The following is a 20113-nucleotide window of genomic DNA, read 5'->3' on the forward strand; positions in this document are numbered from 1 at the left end:
TTAGCATGTTTTCAAGGTTCATCCATGTTGTATATAGCATGTATCAGTATTTCATTCCTTTTTATAGCTAAATAATATTCCATTGTTTGCATATACCATAATTTGTTTATCCATTCATCCACTCGTGAATATTAATATCTGTGTTGTTTCCACTTTTTGGGTATTGTGAATAGTGCTGCTGTGAACATGTGTGTAGTGTACTTGTTTGAGTAACTGTTTTCAATTCTTTTGGGTATATACCTAGGAGTAGAACAGCTGGGTCATGTGGTAAATCTATGTTTAACTTTTTGAGGCATCATCAACTGTTTTCCACAGCAGCTGAACCATTTTACATTCCTACCAGCAATATACAGGAGTTCCAATTTCTCTGCACTCTCTCCAACACTTGTTATTTTGGTTTTTTTCCTTTTCTTTTCCTTTTTAAATTTATTTTTATTTATTTAAAAAATTTTTTATATTTCTTTTTTTTTGTGGTACACGGGCCCCTCACCGTTGTGGCCTCTCCCATTGCAGAGCACAGGCTCCAGATGCGCAGGCTCAGTGGCCATGGCTCACGGGCCCAGCCGCTCTGCAGCATGTGGGATCCTCCCAGACCGGGGTAGGAACCCGCGTCCCCTGCATCAGCAGGCGGACTCTCAACCACTGTGCCACCAGGGAAGCCCTTTCCTTTTTTTTTTTTTTGCAGTATGCGGGCCTCTCACTGCTGTGGCCTCTCCCGTTGTGGAGCACAGGCTCCGAATGCGCAGGCTCAGCAGCCATGGCTCATGGGCCCAGCCGCTCCGTGGCACGTGGGATCCTCCCGGACCTGGGCACAAACCAGTGTCCCCTGCATCGGCAGGCGGACTCTCAACCACTGTGCCACCAGGGAAGCCCTCCTTTTTTTAAAAGATATTTGTACCTTCCTGTTTACTGCAGCATTATTATTATTTTTTTAAATTTATTTATTTATTTATTTTGGGCTGCATTGGGTCTTCGTTGCTGCACGCAGGCTTTCTCTAGTTGCAGCAAGTGGGGGCTACTCTTTCTTGTGGTGCACAGGCTTCTCACTGCAGTGGCTTCTCTTGCTGTGGAGCATGGGCTCTAGGCGTGCGGGCTTAAATAATTGCAGCATGCAGGCTCAGTAGCTATGGCTCATGGGCTCTAGAGCACAGGCTCAGTAGTTGTGGCACACGGGCTTAGTTGCTCTGCAGCATGTGGGATCTCCCCGCACCAGGGCTCAAACCCATGTCCCCTACATTTGCAGGCGGATTCTTAACCACTGTGCCACCAGGGAAGGCCCTCTTTTTTTAAAAAAATAGCCATCCTAGTGGATGTGAGGTGGTACCTCTTTGTGGTTTTGATTTGCATTTCCCAAATGACTAATGATATTGAGCACCTTTCATATGCTTGTTAGCGACTTGTATACATTCTTTGCAGAAATGTTTATTCAAGTCCTTTACCTATGTTTTAATTTGGTTGTTTAAATTGGAATTTAAAACTAAATAATTTTAACCTCTCATCAAGACAACAGTAAAAAAAAGACTAGGTAAACCACAGATGAAGAGAAAACATTTGCAAGATATATATGAGATATAATACTTGTATCCAGACTATACAAAGAACTCGTACAAATCAATATTATAATGTGAACATCTGAATAAGAAACCAGGCAAAAGAGTTGAAGAGACACTTCACTAAAGAAGATATATAAACAGACAATAAGCACATGAAAAGGTGCTTATTATGGTGACATCTTTAGTCACAGGGAAATGCAAAAAAACAAACAAAAAAATCCACTATGAGATTCCATTTCACACCCACTACAATGGCTAAAAAAAGTGACAACACCAAATGCTGGAGCAGATATAGATCAACTGGAACTCTTACACATTGCTGATAGGCATGTGAAATGGTACAACCATTTAGGAAAACTTTTTTTTTTTTTTGCGGTACGCGGGCCCCTCACTGTTGTGGCCTCTCCCGCCGTGGAGCACAGGCTCCGGACGCGCAGGCTCAGCGGCCATGGCTCACGGGCCCAGCTGCTCCGCGGCATGTGGGATCCTCGGGCTGGGGCATGAACCCGTGTCCCCTGCATCGGCAGGCAGACTCTCAACCACTGCGCCACCAGGGAAGGCCCTGGAAAACTTTTTGACAGAGGAAGTTAAACATATATATACCCCATGACTCAGCAATTCTACTCTTAGGTATTTACCAAAAAGAAATTAAAACATAATGTTCACATAAAGGCTTGTAATAAGAATGTTTATAACAATCTTATGTGTAATAGCCCCAAATAAGAATCAAACCAAGTGTTCCTCAATAGAAGAATGGATTAAAAAACTGTGGTATATTCACACAATGGAAATATATTTACAGTAATAAAAAAGAATGAACTTTGATGAACACAATATAGATGAATCTCAAAAACATTAAGCTGAGCAAAATAAGCCAGACACAAAAGAGTACATTCTGTGTGATTCCAGATTCTGTGTGATTTTGGATCTATATAAAATTCAAAAACAGTTAGAACTAACAATAGTGAAGAAACAGAAAGTGGTGGTCATGAGTGGAGACTTGACTAAAGAGGGGTATGAGGGAACTTTGTGGGATGACAATAAATTAAAGTTTTTTTTTTTTAGTCAATAGTTAACATAATGTGTACCACTAAAAATACTTCAAATTGAATACCTAAGATCTACGCATTTTATTGTATGAAAAATATCCAAGGCGTAAGTCAGCCTGAGTTATGGTACGTGGTAATCATATTGAATAATACAGTTACTCATATCTTTGTACACAAATATACGTACTCTCTGAATGTTTTACTTGAAATAAATGGACTTACTAGGTTTAAGGATATGGATCTTAAGTTTTCTAAAACTTTTTTTTTTTAATTTATTTATTTTTGGCTGTGTTGGGTCTTTGTTGCTGTGCACAGGCTTTCTCTACTTGTGGTGAGCGGGGCTACTCTTTGTTTTGGTATGAGGGCTTCTCATTGCAGTGGCTTCTCTTGTTGCAGAGCACGGGCTCTAGGCACGCAGGCTTCAGTAGTTGCAGCACACAGGCTCAGGCGTTGTGGCTCACAGGCTCAGTAGTTGTGGCGCAGGGGCTTAGTTGCTCCACGGCATGTGGGATCTTCCCGGATCAGGGCTCGAACCTGTGTCCCCTGCATTGGCAGGCGGATTCTCAACCACTGCGCCGCCAGGGAAGCCCTAAAGCCATAACTTTTTAAGACTGTCCTTACGGAACTCCCTGGTGGTCCAGTGGTTAGGACTCCTGGTTGGAGAATTAACATCCGCAAGTCACGCAGCGCAGCACAACTAACTAACTAACTAACTGACTAAATAAATAAATAGTGTCCTTAATTAATTTGAGGGAGCCAAAATTTGAGACAGAAGGCTTGCTTGGGAAACACTTAATATGTGCCCAGTCACAAAGATGTTTTCCCACAAGCTGGCCCCTGTCCAGGTATTTATTAAAATAGTCATGAAAAAATTAAGCAATCATTGTTTGCTACTTGCTCTGTTCAAAGAATTATTTACATGTTGTAGAATAGTAGGAATGACTTGACTTATGGTAGGGGATGGTGTTCTTGACCTTAGACATCATTCAGTTTCATGGGCCACAGCATGGGATTTATAAGATCTGCTATGTAGCTGATAATTCAGATAACTCCCATATATTTTTTTCTTTCTGTCATATTTTCTAATAACCTATTTTCCCTTTGATATCTTAACGTATTTTCTTTCTATCCCTAGTAAGTATCCTTTATCATGTTTTGGACTTACATATCTGACCGATTAGGGTTATGAGTACCCCAGTATAACAACATCCTTGTAATGAACAAATAATCCATTTTTATTCTTTGGAAAATCAGAAGAACTACATTTTGAGTACATCAAATTGGATTACTTGCTATTTCCCAAACATCCCCTCCCTCATTTTGGTCAATTATTAGGTGGAAATTACATTTTTCCTCTCCTCCGTGCCTAAAACCAACTAATTATTAAAGGCTCAGATGATTTATTTTATAAATACTCCCTTTATGCCCTGATTCAAAGGTAATCTGAATTCCTATTTAGTACCTTTTAGCCCTCTCAAGCTAATTCAATATATTCTAATATATTACTTATTTGTGTACACATCTCTCAGAGTGCTTTGTATAATATCTTTCTCATAAGAGGTAATTAAATGTTAAATAAATGTTTTGCTCCCGAATAAAAAAAAAAAAAAGAGATAATTATACTTGAGTATAGGTGCCAAGGTCCAACATGAAAAATATATTTCTAATTTGCAGTAGTACATACCAGTGATGCCGTCCGTATAGTAGCAAAGTGTTCTCGATTACGGTAGTGTGATTTATGACGAGATACTTGGGGTGGAGATTGTGGATCTGATGCCCTTGTTCTAGGATCTCCCTCTTCTCTGTAATTTTCTTCCTCCTAGGCAAAGAAACAGACATTACTACCTAAGGCCAACACAGTTCAGGTGAACTTTCAAGAAAGTTAAAGTTTAAACACAACTTGATCAATAAATCTCAAAGACATAATCTTAAAAAGCAAAAACAAAAAATGGGAATGCTGACATTTTATTTTCAACACAATTTGAATCAGGAGACATTATTTCCTCAGTGTATGAAATAGCACACAGATTCATGATAAGGAAATGTATATGGCTAGAGTTATTAACAGTCATTAAATGCAAAATTAAAAAGTTTTAACATAACTTAAAAATGAAGATAATAAAGCATGCAGCCAGTATTTTAAACAGTAGTAATAAAATTAATTACTCTAAGGCTCTTGGGCTTTAAAAGTAATAATATAGCTTAAAAAGCTCTTTATAATACTTCTGCCATTTGTCCAAGTAAACAAAAAATAGTTATACAAATTTTGAGAACTTATGTCTTTCTTGACATATACCTTAGTTCATTAACTGAAGAGGAAGTCAACTAGCAACCAACTAATTGTGGGAATAATCTTTTTACAGCTAATCCTCTTACCTAAGAATATAAAAATTAAACATGGTTTTTCCCTAAATAACACTACTTAACTAAATCATTCTTGAAAACTGTGTGTTAAAACATTTGTAATATAAATTTTTCCATTTTAACCATTTTTACGTATACAATTCAGGGGCGTTAATTACATTTTCAATGCTGTGCCACCATCCCCACTATTTCCCAAACTTTTCCATCACCCCGAATGGAAATTCTGTATCCATTAGCAAAATTCTCCATTTCATCCTCCAGTCAGCCCCAGGTAACCTCTAATCCACTTTCTGTCTCTATGAATTTGCCTATTCTAGATAGTTCATATAAGTGGAATTATACATTATTTGTCCTTTTATATCTGACATATATCACTTAGCATAATGTTTTCAAGGTTCACTAATGTTGTAGCATGTATCAGAATTTCATTCCTTTTTACAGCTGAAAAATATTCATCGTATGTATATACCATGGTTTTGTTTATCCATTGATCTGTTGAGGAACGCCTGGATTGGTTCCACCTTTTAGCTATTGTTCCTAATAACTTTCTAGGTAACACTAAGCTGTGAAGTTTAAAAGGAAGCATTCCTATTAACTGCTAAAAGGAGATATCTGATCTTCAAATATTTTCAAGAAAATTCAAAATGTTGCATTTGAAAGTATGAAGACTAACATACTAAACACCCGTATTTCCTAAACCCAGAATTTATATTTTTCCTTAATTACACTAAATCTTAAAGATGTAAACATTATGGATAACGCAAAAGTCACTTTTGGTCACCACCCATCCTAACCCATTCTCCCACTCTTCAAAGGCAACTGTTATATTATAATGAATTTCATTAGTAAACCTACTAGTTTTTTTTAATCTACTATTTTTAAATACTTTATTTTCCATCTAAGTAACTTCAAATAATACATTATATATAGTATTTCTGTATTTTTTCTTCTAAGATTTTTAAAAATATTCTTTTTGTATTCTCAAAACATTAGTTTCCCAAATGCAGACATTACATTGGGAATTAACAAGCCTACTGCCATTCTAAAATAAGTTACCTAAAATTGTTCAAAACTTCTGAAACAGCAAAGAAAAAAAAAGAAAAATCTCGAAGGGGATTAGGAACCAAGATGGCGAAGTAGAAGGACACGCTCTCACTCCCTCTTGCGAGAACACCAGAATCACAACTAGCTGCTGGACAATCATCGACAGGAAGACACAGGAACCCACCAAAAAAGACACCCCACATCCGAAGAAAAGGAGGAAGCCACAATGAGACGGTAGGAGGGGCACAATCATAGTAAAATCAAATGTCATAACTGCTGGGTGGGTGACTCACAGACTGGAGAACACTTTTACCACAGAAGTCCACCCACTCGAGGGAAGGGTCTGAGCCCCACGTCAGGTTCCCAACCTGGGGGTCTGGCAACGGGAGGAGGAATTCCTAGAGAATCAGACTTTGAAGCCTAGTGGGATTTGACTGCAGGACTTCGACAGGACTGGGGGAAACATAGACTCCACTCTTGCTGGAGGAATCAGACTTCCTGACTTCAGACTATACTACAAAGCTACAGTAATCAAGACAATATGGTCCTGGCACAAAAACAGAAACATAGATCAATGGAACAAGATAGAAAGCCCAGAGATAAACCCATGCACTTACGGTCAACTAATCTATGACAAAGGAGGCAAGGATATACAATAGAGAAAAGACAGTCTCTTCAATAAGTGGTGCTGGGAAAACTGGACAGCTACATGTAAAAGAATGAAATTAGAACACTACCTAACACCATACACAAAAATAAACTCAAAATGGATTAGAGACCTAAATGTAAGACTGGACACTATAAAACTCTTAGAGGAAAACATAAAGAACACTCTTTGACATAAATCACAGCAAGATCTTTTTTTTTTTTTTTTTTTATGCGTTACGCGGGCCTCTCACTGTTGTGGCCTCTCCCGTTGCGGAGGACAGGCTCCGGACGCGCAGGCTCAGCGGCCATGGCTCACGGGCCCAGCCGCTCCGCGGCATGTGGGATCCTCCCAGACCGGGGCACGAACCCGTGTCCCCTGCATCGGCAGGCGGACTCTCAACCACTGCGCCACCAGGGAAGCCCAGCAAGATCTTTTTTGATCCACCTCCTAGAGTAATGCAAATGGGACCTAATGAAACTTAAAAGCTTTTGCACAGCAAAGGAAACTATAAACAAGACGAAAAGACAACCCTCAGAATGGGAGAAAATATTTGCAAACAAATCAATGGACAAAGGATTAATTTCCAAAATATATAAACAGCTCATGCAGCTGAATTTTAAAGAAACAAACAATCCAACCCAAAAATGGGCAGAAGACCTAAATAGACATTTCTCCAAAGAAGACATACAGATGGCGAAGAAGCACATGAAAAGCTGCTCAACATCACTAATTATTAGAGAAATGCAAATCAAAACTACAATGAGGTATCACCTCACACCAATTAGAATGGGCATCATCAGAAAATCTACAAACAACAAATGCTGGAGAGGGTGTGGAGAAAAGGGAACCCTCTTGCACTGTTGGTGGGAATGTAAATTGATACAGCCACTATGGAGAACAGTATATGTTCTGTGTCTGTATGGAAACTAAAAATAGAATTACCATAGGACCCAGCAATCCCACTACTGGGCATATACCCTGAGAAAGCCATAATTCAAAAAGAGTCATGCACCCCAATGTTCATTGCAGCACTATTTACAACAGCCACGTCATGGAAGCAACCTAAATGCACATCGACAGACGAATGGATAAAGAAGATGTGGTACATATATACAATGGAATATTACTCAGCCATAAAAAGGAACGATATTCGGTCATTTGTTGAGACGAGGATGGATCTAGAGACTGTCATACAGAGTGAAGTAAGTCAGAAAGAGAAAAACAAATATCGTATATTAACACATGTATGTGGAACCTAGAAAAATGGTACAGATGAATCGGTTTGCAGGGCAGAAGTTGAGACACAGATGTAGAGAACGTATGGACACCAAGGAGGGAAAGCTGCTGGGGTGGGGTGGGGATGGTGGTGTGCTGAATTGGGCGATTGGAATTGACATGTATACACTGATGTGTATAAAACTGATGACTAATAAGAACCTGCTGTATAAAAAAATAAATAAAATAAAATTCAAAAATCCAGAAAAAAAAAACTCCTCTTAAACTAATCAGATGAAGAAAATTATTTACCAAAGTTGAAATTTTTTTTCACTGAAATCCAAATACTCACAGGTTTTAAATGGATGACAGAACTATTAGACATCACTGTGTGGTCTCCCTCCATCATGTCTAGCTCACTCTTGTCATCCGAGGCATCTGGAAGACTGTTAACACTACTGCTTTGGCTACTGGCACTGATGGACATACTGGGAATAGACTGATTACTTCCAACACTATTCACTGTTCCTGTCCGTCCAACACCATGATCTTGTTCCTAAGGAAAAAGAGCATTAGGTTCAAATATCTGTATCTCTTCCGATTTCTTGAACATAAGCACCAAGCACACTGCTTGGCACACAGTCTTTAGAAAGTCAGAGGTGTATCATGAGACATTCCCTTTATTTGGTGAGACCAGGAAGTTAACCAACTGCTAACAGAAAAATAAACAAATAAAAATGACCAACAGGTAAATAACAAAAACCAAACCAACTGTGTGAAAAAGGCAGTTTATCAGTTTTGGGTTATTTCCAAAGTACAGCATTTTCCGTAAACTGTTTGACACTTTTTGAAATCCATTTTTACCACACATCTCATGGGTTATACAGAGAGATTCTGCTCATTTCTCAATGATTCCCATGGTTAAAAGAAGCTTTACTATGTATGCCAATGTGCACTATGAAGGGACGGGATTTAAAGAACACAAAACCCTTTTTTCCCACCTGGGATCTTACAGGACCAGTGTTAAGAAAGCACAACCTGAGAACCACTGATGTAAGAGATTCGTGATGTAAAAGACAAGTTGCATAAGTAAAGAAGCCAATGAAGAGAGCTCAATATTTGCATCATTTCTAAATTATTACCTCTTCTTCTTCCTGTGCTTCTACTGCTGGTCCATTATGTGCCTCCTGGAAAAGGAGTTTCTTCATCTTTCGATACTGCAGATTGTCCAGCTCCCTTACTGCATCCTTTGTCCTCTGAATAAGATCTATTAACACCGTTTCAGGGCGCTCCCGAAGAACAAACATGTGCTGGATAAGAGAATGTAAAAGTCAAGTTGAAATCTATATATTTTTCAGTTAGTACAAATGTACCCCTTCTTAGACCCTAGAGATACTATCCTGAATAATCATGATAGATAACGCATATAATCTATAGCTATTTAATTCTATTACATTTCTGACATCTTATATTTATGAAATTGTCATTTACATATATTCACTCTCTGCCTACGTAACTACCCCCGTACATTTTATAAAACCTTTGCACATCATACTTTTGTTGGTCAACTGAAAATGCAGAGTTGAAATGATAAAAGGGTTTAATTAAACACTAAGAGGTAAGTCCAATTAGAGCCCTAAACAAAGGCTAAATAAAGGTTTACATATTCTTGTAACTGTTGGTTTCACAGAAAAGGCACGTCAGTTCTGAGTTTTATTAGGTTTCAACAGAAATGCGTTTACTGATGGTGAATTGTGTAATATAAACCTGGATATTATGGGTTTCTTTATATGCTGCATAAACAATACTCTTCATAAAACACTAGCAGCTGATTAAAAGCCATTATTAGTGATTTTTACCACTAACATTTAATAAAGCTTAACATTATCAAATAAAGAAAAGTAGAAAGAACAATTCCAACTTTAGAATATCACTGCTACATTTTGATACCTTTCTTTTCAAAAATTTTCTATGTATAGACTTTTGTTTTGTAGATACAGTTAGTATATAGATTGCAGAAAGATACCTTCTGTCCTTGAGTTCATGAGATACCCTTGAATTTTTGTAACACTTTTACGTTCTTTGTTAGCCAAATTTATTTCTTCTTATGCAGAGTCCTAACTATATCATATTTGATTCTACTTTCACTATCATAAGTATTGTTATTTCAAACTCATAAACATGATGCCTACAGAATATTTCATCAAATCTTTATGCCAAAATTATTTAACCATTACCCTAATTCTGGACAGTTTATTTCCAACTTTTAATTCTGAGATAAATAGCTTCATATGTAAAAAACACCTTTTTTCTATTAATTTTTTCTTTATGATGGATTGTGAAAGAAATGTCGTTAGGCCAAAGGGAAAGAAGCACTTGATAGCTACTTCCTATCGTTTCCAGTAAGGCTGTGCCAATACACACTATGGATCAGGTAAATGAATACTATATACAGACTTGGGACCTAATCACCAAATACCAAATACCTAGGCCTGGTGGGTTGGGTTATACCCAGAGCTTCTTTCACCTATATTAGACAAGTGTAAGAAGCAAATCACATTCTTCCTTTTTCCTAAGCCTTAGCTTGGTATGTACCACTATTTGCAATATTCAGTCTTCTTACCCATAAATAATACATCTTAGAAATATTTCTAAGTTTGACAGTTTTCTACATATAGATCTTGCTTATTTTCCACTAATATAATTCCTAGCTTTACTAAACCTTTTGTTGCTATTGTGAGTACCAATTTATTCAAGCTTTCATTTCTGACGGTATGAGTGCGCTTACTGCCTAAAATTCCCTAAGCATTACTGAAACTTTATACTGCTCTTCTACATGCTGAAGTTGCAAATAATACTATTGAATATATATAAGAGACTTTCAATTTCTTTGTATCTTTAATTGATGTGCGTTGGTGAAAATAAACTGAATCCCTCTGAAATTCTAAAACATTCATATGAAAATAGGCTACTTAAATTTTAGAGTGAAAAATCAACAAGATTTCTTAGGGTCACAAAGAGAATCAAATCTACTTACTATTGCTTTATGTAGATGTTTTAAGAACTATATTAAGTTCAACAATACTATTACTGCTATTAATAAGATAGTCAACTGCCAAATGAAATAAAATTTTTGAGAACAGGAAGCATATACCAATCATTTATTTAAATTAGGCAATGAAAGTTAGTGAAAACTGAATAGAATTTACATGATTTAAAAAATATTTTCATTGCTAAGTTAGAAAAATGTATTTCCAAAAAGGATAAATGATATCCATTTTAACAGTTTCTTTTAAAATCTCTTTTCTCCCACAATATTTTTGTAAATATATTACATGTCATTTCTTTCTTTCATATTATTTTAATACAGGACAGAAAAATACTAAAGTATGGTAGATATAAAAATTAGATCCAAAGTTAAACTATGCTTTACCAACTTTGAAATATGATATTGTTCCACATGAATTAAAATTTGTAATTATAACTCATGAATATATTATTGCACATATAAAAATTTAGCCATTTGGTACTATTTTGGATATTTAACTATATCCCAAATAACTATCCAGACACAGTAAAAACAATTAATCAATTTTCAAAAAATAAATGAAAAAATTTAGCATCTAAGAAGAGTCTCAAGAGAGAACAGTATACAAAATTAGCATTTTAATTAAAAACTAGTAGAGAATACTTAATACTGATGCAGAATCAGAGAAAAATAAAATACATTCTTAAATAATTTCTTAGGGGTAGAAAACAGAGTATAATTGAACTGACCTTTAAAAGTTCCTCTGATGTAGGGCGATCTTGAGGGATTTTCTGGAGGCAAGAATCTACAAAGTTGCGAAAATAATCAGACCTATTGTAAAGGAAAGTATCAAGTGAACATATTGCTATTTCCTTTAAAAACATCCACAAAACAAGGCATGTGCCTACTGGTGGGAGGGGGGATGGAAAAGAAATGATAAAAAAGGAGATACTATATACATTTCATATATATCTATGAAAAGTTATCTAAAGCAACCAATGAATCTTCACCATTTTCCGAAGATAAATTTGCACAGATTATTTTAAAATTCTGCTCCCACATTTAAAATATCATAACTCATTCTATATTGAGGGAAAATTAGAAAAGCCAATATTTTCCTTTTGGCATTCAAATCTAAGATAACTTTATTTTTTTTCCTTTCTATAAGCCACCTTTCTTTCTTCTTTGCCCCTTGGATCATCTTCTGTATAGAGTGATTCAGAATATCACTCCATTTGCTTTGAAGGGAGCATTTTGTATACCTAAGTATTTGGTGTCCTAGAGCAAATGGATAAAACTTCCATTAAATCCAGAAAACCAATTTAGATATATTTTTAAAACATCAGAAGTCTTAACACATTATTATTATATAGTGTTACTGATGAGAGTTCAATGAGTAAGCCAGTAATAATTTCTCCATCGATGTTTGTCTCAATATTCAAAGAAGACCTCAAGTTCTTTACAAGCAAAAAAGGAACTCTTTTTTGAATCCCCAACGTATCAAACACAGTATGAAGACAGTCTGTGTTCAATATATTTATTACTTATATGTACCATAATACTAAAGTCTGAGCCAAAAGATTCCTTCTATGTATATCTACAAAAGTACTAAGAACTATGAATGTGTGTTAATTAATCCTTAAAAAATAAAGTATTGCTAAGTTATGCATCTACCTTTTTAAAAATATTTATTAAATATGCTACATATACCCCTGGAATTTTTCAAATGCTAGGTACACCTGAGGAATTAATTTCCCAGTAAAATTTTCTATCTCTGATAAAAATCCTCATTTTCTAAAACTGTCAATCAGTTCTCCATAAACTTTTTTACATGAATGAATGTAATTTTATCACATCAAGGAAGCACTAGAAGAAAAAAAACATTAAGCAGTCTGAATAACAAATGTCGTAGTAACAATTAGAATGATTCCAAAGTTATGAATTATCTGGTAATTCTGATAAATCAAACCATTTTACCTATGTCTTATACTATATAAATTATAAACCATTCTCCAACTGAACTTCACTACAGGTTGTGGCAATCTATATTTTAGTTATAAAATATTATGTTTAAATCATGCTATTTATTATATAATCAGGGTTATGTATGTTCCTAAAGTTCAAAAAACTAAATATATTTTTTTGTGAAAAGCAAATACTTTTTGCTTCCATGTGGCATCATCTATCCTTTGTTTCTGAACTAAGTTATACATATGCTAAGAAAGCAGACATAATAAAGGATAAACATGATATAACCTATTTTAATATCTTCAGGTAATACATTTTACCTAATTGAAATGAAATCACTTTGATAACATTTTGAAAAAGCATTTAATTTATACAATGTCGAGTAATATATCTCTTAGCAATACTCACCATTCATTAGACTGTAGTGTAGGGGATTCATTTTGGGCTATGTGATATAAGGCACTCATTGCATTCATATTAAATAAAGGAGGCTTCCTTTCCGCTGTAAAAGAAAGAAAACTTTCCTGTTAAAATATGTGCCTGTTATACAGGGACATACAAGTATTGTTAAAGTTTTTTTGTTTTTGTTTTTTTTTTGAAATAATTTTAAACTTAGCAAAAAAATTTCAAGTAGAGTTCAAAGAACTTTTTCAAGTGAGTCAATGTACAGTAAATTGCTGGCATGATGCCCCACCCTTCCTAAATACTTTAGTGTATATTTCCTAAACATATTCTCATACTAAAAAACCATAACACATCCATTAAACCGACCATTAATACTGGTACATGACTATCATCTAAATCCTCAAACCCCATTCAAGTTTCAATCAAGTATCCCTGTAATGTCCTCTGTAGCAAAAGTGTCCTTTGGTCATTTGCATCCTTCAAGGAAATTATCTGTTTTATCTAACTTGTTAAATTTATTAACAAAGTTGTTCATAGTATTTCCTTATAATTCCTTCCTTCCTTCCTTCCTCCTTCCCTCCCTCCCTCCTTTCTTTTCTTTATTTTTTGGCTGCGTTGGGTCTTAGTTGCGTCACGGGGCGGGGGGGGTGGGGGGGTGGGGTGGTCTTCGTTAAAGCGTGAGGGATCTTTCATTGCCGCATGGGCTCTTCGTTGTGGTGTGCAGGCTTCTCTAGTTGTGGCATTTGGGCTTTCTCTCTCTAGTTGTGGTGTGCGGGGGCTCTGTAGTTTGTGGCACGCGGGCTCTCTCGTTGAGGTGTGCAAGCTCAGTAGTTGTCACGCATGGGTTTTAGTTGCCCCCACGGCATGTGGGATCATCGAACCTGCGCCCCCTGCACTGGAAGGTGGATTCTTTACCACTGGACCACCAGGGAAGTCCCTATAATTCTTTTAATACCTGTAAAATCTGTAGTGGTGTCACCTCTTATTCCTGATATTGTGTCTTCTCTCTTCTTTTCCTGATCAATCTGGCTAGTGGTTTACCAATTTTATTAATTTTCTCAAACAACTAGCTTTTGGTTTCACTGATTTTCTCTATTGCTTCTCTGCTTTCTATTTAACTGATTTCTGCTTTGATATTTTATTCTCTTTCTTCTGCTTATTTTCGGTTGAATTTCCTCTTCTTTTTCCAGTCTCTTAAGGTGAGCTGAAGTCATGACCTTGACAATTTTGAAGTATAAAATATCCCTCAATTTGGGTTGGTCCTAATAATTAAATTTGGGCTATACAACTTTGGCAGGAATATCACAGAAGTAAACGTTATATTTTTCTAATTTATTCTATAAGATGATGTATGAGTTCAAATGGTTCCATTATTGATGGTGTTCACTTTGATCACTAACGGTGGTTTCTACCAGGCTTCTTCACAGTAGTTTCTCTTTTTGTCTTTAATAAGTATTTTGTGAGAAGGTACTTATACAAATATCCTGTTTTTCATAAAACTTTCATTTTATTCTTTATTATATGGACTTGTAGACTTCTATTTATTTAATAAGTTATAACCTGCTATTATCATTTATTTTGATGTTCAAACTGCCTCACATTTGAGCAGTAAGAACCTTTTTATGATGGCTTCTATTTTTTTTCACATGGCCCCATCACTCCTTGATCCTTCCTTGCTTTCTGGCACACTAAGATGTTCCAGGAGCATCTTGTACTTTCCCTACTCCAAGAAACTATGGCAACGGATGTACTCACTGCTACTGAGGTGTCACTGTTCTTAGATCCTCTCAGTGGATAGAGTTAGGGCATACATGCACATTAAACATCTATATTTGTTTATTGAGAACAATTGAGTTCACCATAATATCACAAATCCAATCCAATACCATAGTATTTATTCCAGCTTATCCTCTTCCCATGATATGTAATACCCCTCTCTGACAATGAAAAACCTCACTCTCATTATCTTTAATATATTTTCTTATTTGATAAATTTCCCCTGTATGTAACCAGCTGATTTTTGTGTATGATATAAGATAGTGGTACATTTTCTTTTCTTTTCGTTTTTTGGCCATGTCATATGGCTTGCAGGATCTTATTTCCCCAACCAGGAAATTGAACTCGTGCCATGGCAGTGAAAGTGCTGAGTCCTAACCACTGGACCACCAGGGAATTCCTGATACTGGTCCATTTTCACTCTTTGCATGTGGTTTTCCAGTTTTCCCAATACCATTTACTGAAGAGACTGTCCTTTTCCCATAGTCTATACTTGACCTGTTGCTGTAAATTAATTAACCATATAGGCATGGGTTTATTTCTGGGCTCTCTATCCTGTTCCATTGATCTATGTGTTTGTCTTATGCCAATATCATATTGTTTTGATTACTAAAGTTTTCTAATACAGTTCAAAACAGAAGTATGATGCCTCCAGCTTTCTTCTTCTTTATCAAGATTGCTTTTGCTATTCAGGGTCTTCTGTGGTTCCATACAAAGTTTAGGATTGTTATGTTTTATTTCTGTGAAAAATGCCATTGGAATTTTGATGGAGATGGCACTGAATTTGTAGGCTGCTTTGGATAATATGGACATTTTAACAATATTTATTCTTCCAATCCATGAGCACAAAATATCTTCCCATTTATTTGTGTTCTTTTCAATTCCTCTCATCAAAGTCTTATAGTTTTCAGTTTACAGGTCTTTAACCTTCTCAGTTAAATTTATTCCTAGGTATTTTATTCTTTTTGATATGATTGTAAATGGGATTGTTCTCTTAATTTCTCTTTCTTATAGTTTGTTATTAGTGTACAGAAATACAACTGATTTTTGTATACTGATTTTGTACCTTGCAACTTGACTGAACTTGTTTATTAGTTCTAACAGTTTGCTGGTGGAATCTTCAGGGTTTTCTGTATATAATACCATGTCATCTTCAAATAGCGACAGTTTTACTTCTTCCTTTCTGATCTGGATGTCTTTTATTTCTTCTTCTTGCCTATCTGGACTTCCAATACTATGTTAAATATTAAGTGGCAAGAGTGGGCATCCTTTTCTTGTTCCCGATCTCAGAGGAAAATATCTTAGCTTTTCACTGTTGAGTATGATGTTAGCTTTGAGCTTGTCATATATGGTCTTTATTATGTTGAGCTATGTTTCCTCTATACCCACTTTGTTGTGAATTTTTATCATAAATGGATGCTAAATTCCGTCAAAAGCTTTTTCTGCATCTACTGAGATGATCATATGATTTTTATCCTTCATTTTGTTAAAGTGATGTACCACACTGATTGATTTGTGCATTCTGAACCATCCTTACATCCTTGGAATAAATACCACTTTATCATGGGGTATGATCCTTTTACTGTATTGTTGAATACTGTTTGCTACTACTTTGTTGAGGATTTTTACATCTATGTTCATCAGGGATATTGGCGTGTAATTTTCTTTTCTTATAGTGTCCTTGTCTGGTTTTGGTATCAGAGTAATGCTGACCTTGTAAAATAAGTTTGGTCGTGTTTTCTCCTCTTCTGTTTTTTGGAAGAATTTGAGAATGACTGGTATTAATTCTTCTTTAAACGTTCGGTAAAATTCACCAGTGAAGCCATTGGGTCCTGGACTTCTGTTTGTTGGGAGGTTTTTGGTTACTGATTCAATCTCCTTACTAATAATCAGTCTGTTTAGATTTTCTGTTTCTTCATGATTCAGTATTGGTACATTGAATATTTCCAGGAATTTGTCCATTTCTGTTAGGTTGCTCAATTTGTTGATGCATAACTGTTCATAGTAGTTTCTTGTGATTCTTTAGTATTTCTGTGTTATCAGATATAATGTCTCCTTCATCTCTTATTTTATTTGAGTTCTCTCTTTTTTTTTTTTTTTTTTTTTTGCGGTACGCGGGCCTCTCACTGCTGTGGCCTCTCCCGCTGTAGAGCACAGGCTCCAGACGTGCAGGCCCAACGGCCATGGCTCACCGGCCCAGCCGCTCGGCGGCACGTGGGATCCTCCCAGACCGGGGCACGAACCCGTGTCCCCTGCATCGGCAGGCAGACTCTCAACCACTGCGCCACCAGGGAAGCCCTTGAGTTCTCTTTTATGGAAAGTCTATCTAAAGATTTGTCTATTTTGTTTATCTTTTTTAAAAAAAACCCAGCTCTTAAGTTTCACTGTTCTTTTCTATTGTCTTTTTAGTCTCTATTTCACTTATTTCTGCTCTAATCTTTATTTCCTTCCTTCTACTAACTTAGGGCTTAGCTTGTTCTTTTTTTACTAATCCCTTGAGGTGGAAAGTTAGGTTGTTTATTTGAAATTGTTCTTGTTTATTAAAGTAGGCATTTATCACTATGAGCTTCCCTGTTAGAACTGCCTTTTTTTATCATTTAAAAAAATTTTATTGGAGTATAGTTAATTTACAATGTTGTGTTAGTTTGAAGTGTAGAGCAAAGTGAATTTGTTATACATATATGTATATCCACTCCCTCTCTCTCTCGTTTTTTTTTTTTTTTTAGATTCTTTTCCCATATAGGCCATTGCAGAGTATTGAGTAGAGTTCCTTATGCTATACGGCAGGCTCTCATTAGTTATCTAGAACTGCTTTCGCTGCATCCCATGTTTCGTTGTTGGTTTTTTTTTTTTTAAATCCCATTTATTACTTTGATTTTCCATTGTCCCTTAGTGGTTTTTTTGGGGGCTGCATCGGGTCTCAGTTACAGCATGTGGGATCTTCGTTGCAGCGCACGGGCTTCTCTCTAGTTGCAGTGGCGTGCGGGCTTCTCTCTAGTTGTGGTGTGCGAGTTTTCTCTCTCTAGTTGTGGTGCGTGGGCTCTGAAGATTGCAGCACACGGGCTCTTTCGTTGAGGCACGTGAGCTCAGTAGTTGTGGTGTGCGGGCTTAGTTGCCCCAAGGCATGTGGGATCTCAGTTCCCTGACCAGGGATCAAACCGGCGTCCCCTGCAACTAGAAGGAGGGTTCTTCACCACTGGACCATGAAGGAAGTCCCTGCTTAATCCCATATGTTTTAGTACGTTGTACTTCTATTTTCATTTGTCTTGAGATATTTTTTGATTTCTTCTTTGACCCACTGAGTGCTCAGTACCATCTTGTTTACTCTCCATATATCAGTTTTCTCCTTATAATTGATTTCAAGTTTCATACGACTGTGGTTGGAAAGGAAGTTTGATGCGATTCTAATAATTAAAAAAAAAAACTTAAAAAAAATATTTTGGCTGCGTTGGGTCTTCATTGCTGCGTGTGGGCTTTTCTCTCTAGTTGCGGTGAGCGGGGGCTACTCTTCATTGTGGTGTGCGGGCTTCTCACTGCGGTGGCTTCTCTTGTTGCAGAGCACAGGCTCTAGGCGTGCGGGCTTCAGCAGTTGTGGCACGTGGGCTCAGTAGTTGTGGCTCACGGGCTCTAGAGCACAGGCTCAGTAGTTGCGGCGCATGGGCTTAGTTGCGCCGCAGCATGTGGGATCTTCCTGCCCAGGGATCTTACCCACGTCCCCTGCATTGGAAAGTGGATTCTTTACCACTGGACCACCAGGGAAGTCCCAGGTATTTTCATTTGTCTTGAGATATTTTTCGATTTCTTCTTTGACCCATTGAGTGTTCAGTACTGTTTTGTTTAATCTCCATATATCTGTGAATGTTCCAGTTTTCTTCTTATAACTGATTTCAAGTTTCATATGACTGTGGTTGGGAAAGAAGGTTGATGTGATTTTAATCTTCTTAAATTTATTAAGACTTGTTTTGTGGCCTAACATAAGATCTATCCTGGAGAACATTCTGTATGCGCTTAAGAAATACGTGTATTCTGTTGCTTTGAGATGAAATGTTCTGTGTGTGTCTGTTAAGTCCATTTGGTCTAATGTGTCATTTAAGGTCAATGTTGCATATTGACTTTTTGTCTGTGATCTAGTCACTGATGAACACGGGGTATTAAAGTCCCCTACTATTATTGTATTGCTGTCGATTTCTCCCTTTAGGTCTGTTTATGTTGTTTTATATATTTAGGTGATCTTATGTTGGGTGCATAAATATTTACAAAAGGTATATTCTCTTGCTGAACTGACTTCTTTAATCATTATGTAATGCCTTTCTTTGTCTTTTATTACAGTCTTTTTTTTAAGTCTATTTTGTCTGACAAAACTATAGCTACCCTAGCTTTCTTTTGGTTTCCATTTATATGGAATATCTTTTTCCATTCCTCACTTTCAGTCTCTATGTGTCCTTATATCTGAAGTGACTCTCTTGTAAGCAACATACAGATGGGTTTTGTTTTTTTATCCATTTAGTCATTCCATTTCTTTTGATTGGAGAATTTAGTTCACTTACAATTAAAGTAATTATTGATAAATATATGTACTCATTGCCATTTTGTTTATTGGTTTCTGGCTGTTTCGTAATTCCTTTGTTCCTTTCTTCTCCTCTCACTCTCTTCCTTTGTGAATTGATGACTATCTTTAGTGTTACGTTTGGATTCCTTTCTCTATATCTTTTGTGTATCTACTAGAGGTTTTGCTTTGTGATTGATATGAAGCTTACAAAATATATAAAACAACATATTTATAATAGTCTATTTTAAGTTGATAACAACTTAAGTTTAAAAAAAGCTCTACGCAGGGCTTCCCTGGTGGCGCAGTGGTTGAGAGTCCGCCTGCCGATGCAGGGGACGCGGGTTTGTGCCCTGCTCTGGGAAGATCCCACATGCCGCGGAGCAGCTGGGCCCGTGAGCCATGGCCGCTGAGCCTGCGAGTCCGGAGCCTGTGCTCCGCGATGCTAGAAGCCACAACAGTGAGAGGCCCACGTACCGCAAAAAAAAAGCTCTACATTTTTACTCCCCACCACCA

At 36.6% G+C, this 20113-nt stretch overlaps 1 protein-coding gene across 3 annotated transcripts in view; it reads right to left on the minus strand.

The window, feature by feature from the left end:
* The window catches only part of TAOK1 (TAO kinase 1), a 151309-nt gene that overhangs the window by 31301 nt on the left and 99895 nt on the right, over positions 1–20113 (minus strand). For all 3 annotated transcript variants that reach the window (XR_004347492.1, XM_032616434.1, XM_032616435.1), the window contains 5 exons: positions 13279–13372; positions 11652–11733; positions 9017–9184; positions 8227–8430; positions 4287–4421 (listed from right to left, as the gene is read on the minus strand). Coding sequence is in view for 2 of the 3 variants with exons in the window: in XM_032616434.1 (XP_032472325.1) it covers positions 4287–4421; positions 8227–8430; positions 9017–9184; positions 11652–11733; positions 13279–13372 (683 nt within the window). In the remaining variant the exon portion in view is untranslated. The remainder of the gene's footprint in view (positions 1–4286; positions 4422–8226; positions 8431–9016; positions 9185–11651; positions 11734–13278; positions 13373–20113) is intronic.

This window comes from Phocoena sinus, chromosome 20 (genome assembly GCF_008692025.1).
Source record: "Phocoena sinus isolate mPhoSin1 chromosome 20, mPhoSin1.pri, whole genome shotgun sequence".
In the NCBI taxonomy this organism is placed as follows: domain Eukaryota; kingdom Metazoa; phylum Chordata; class Mammalia; order Artiodactyla; family Phocoenidae; genus Phocoena; species Phocoena sinus.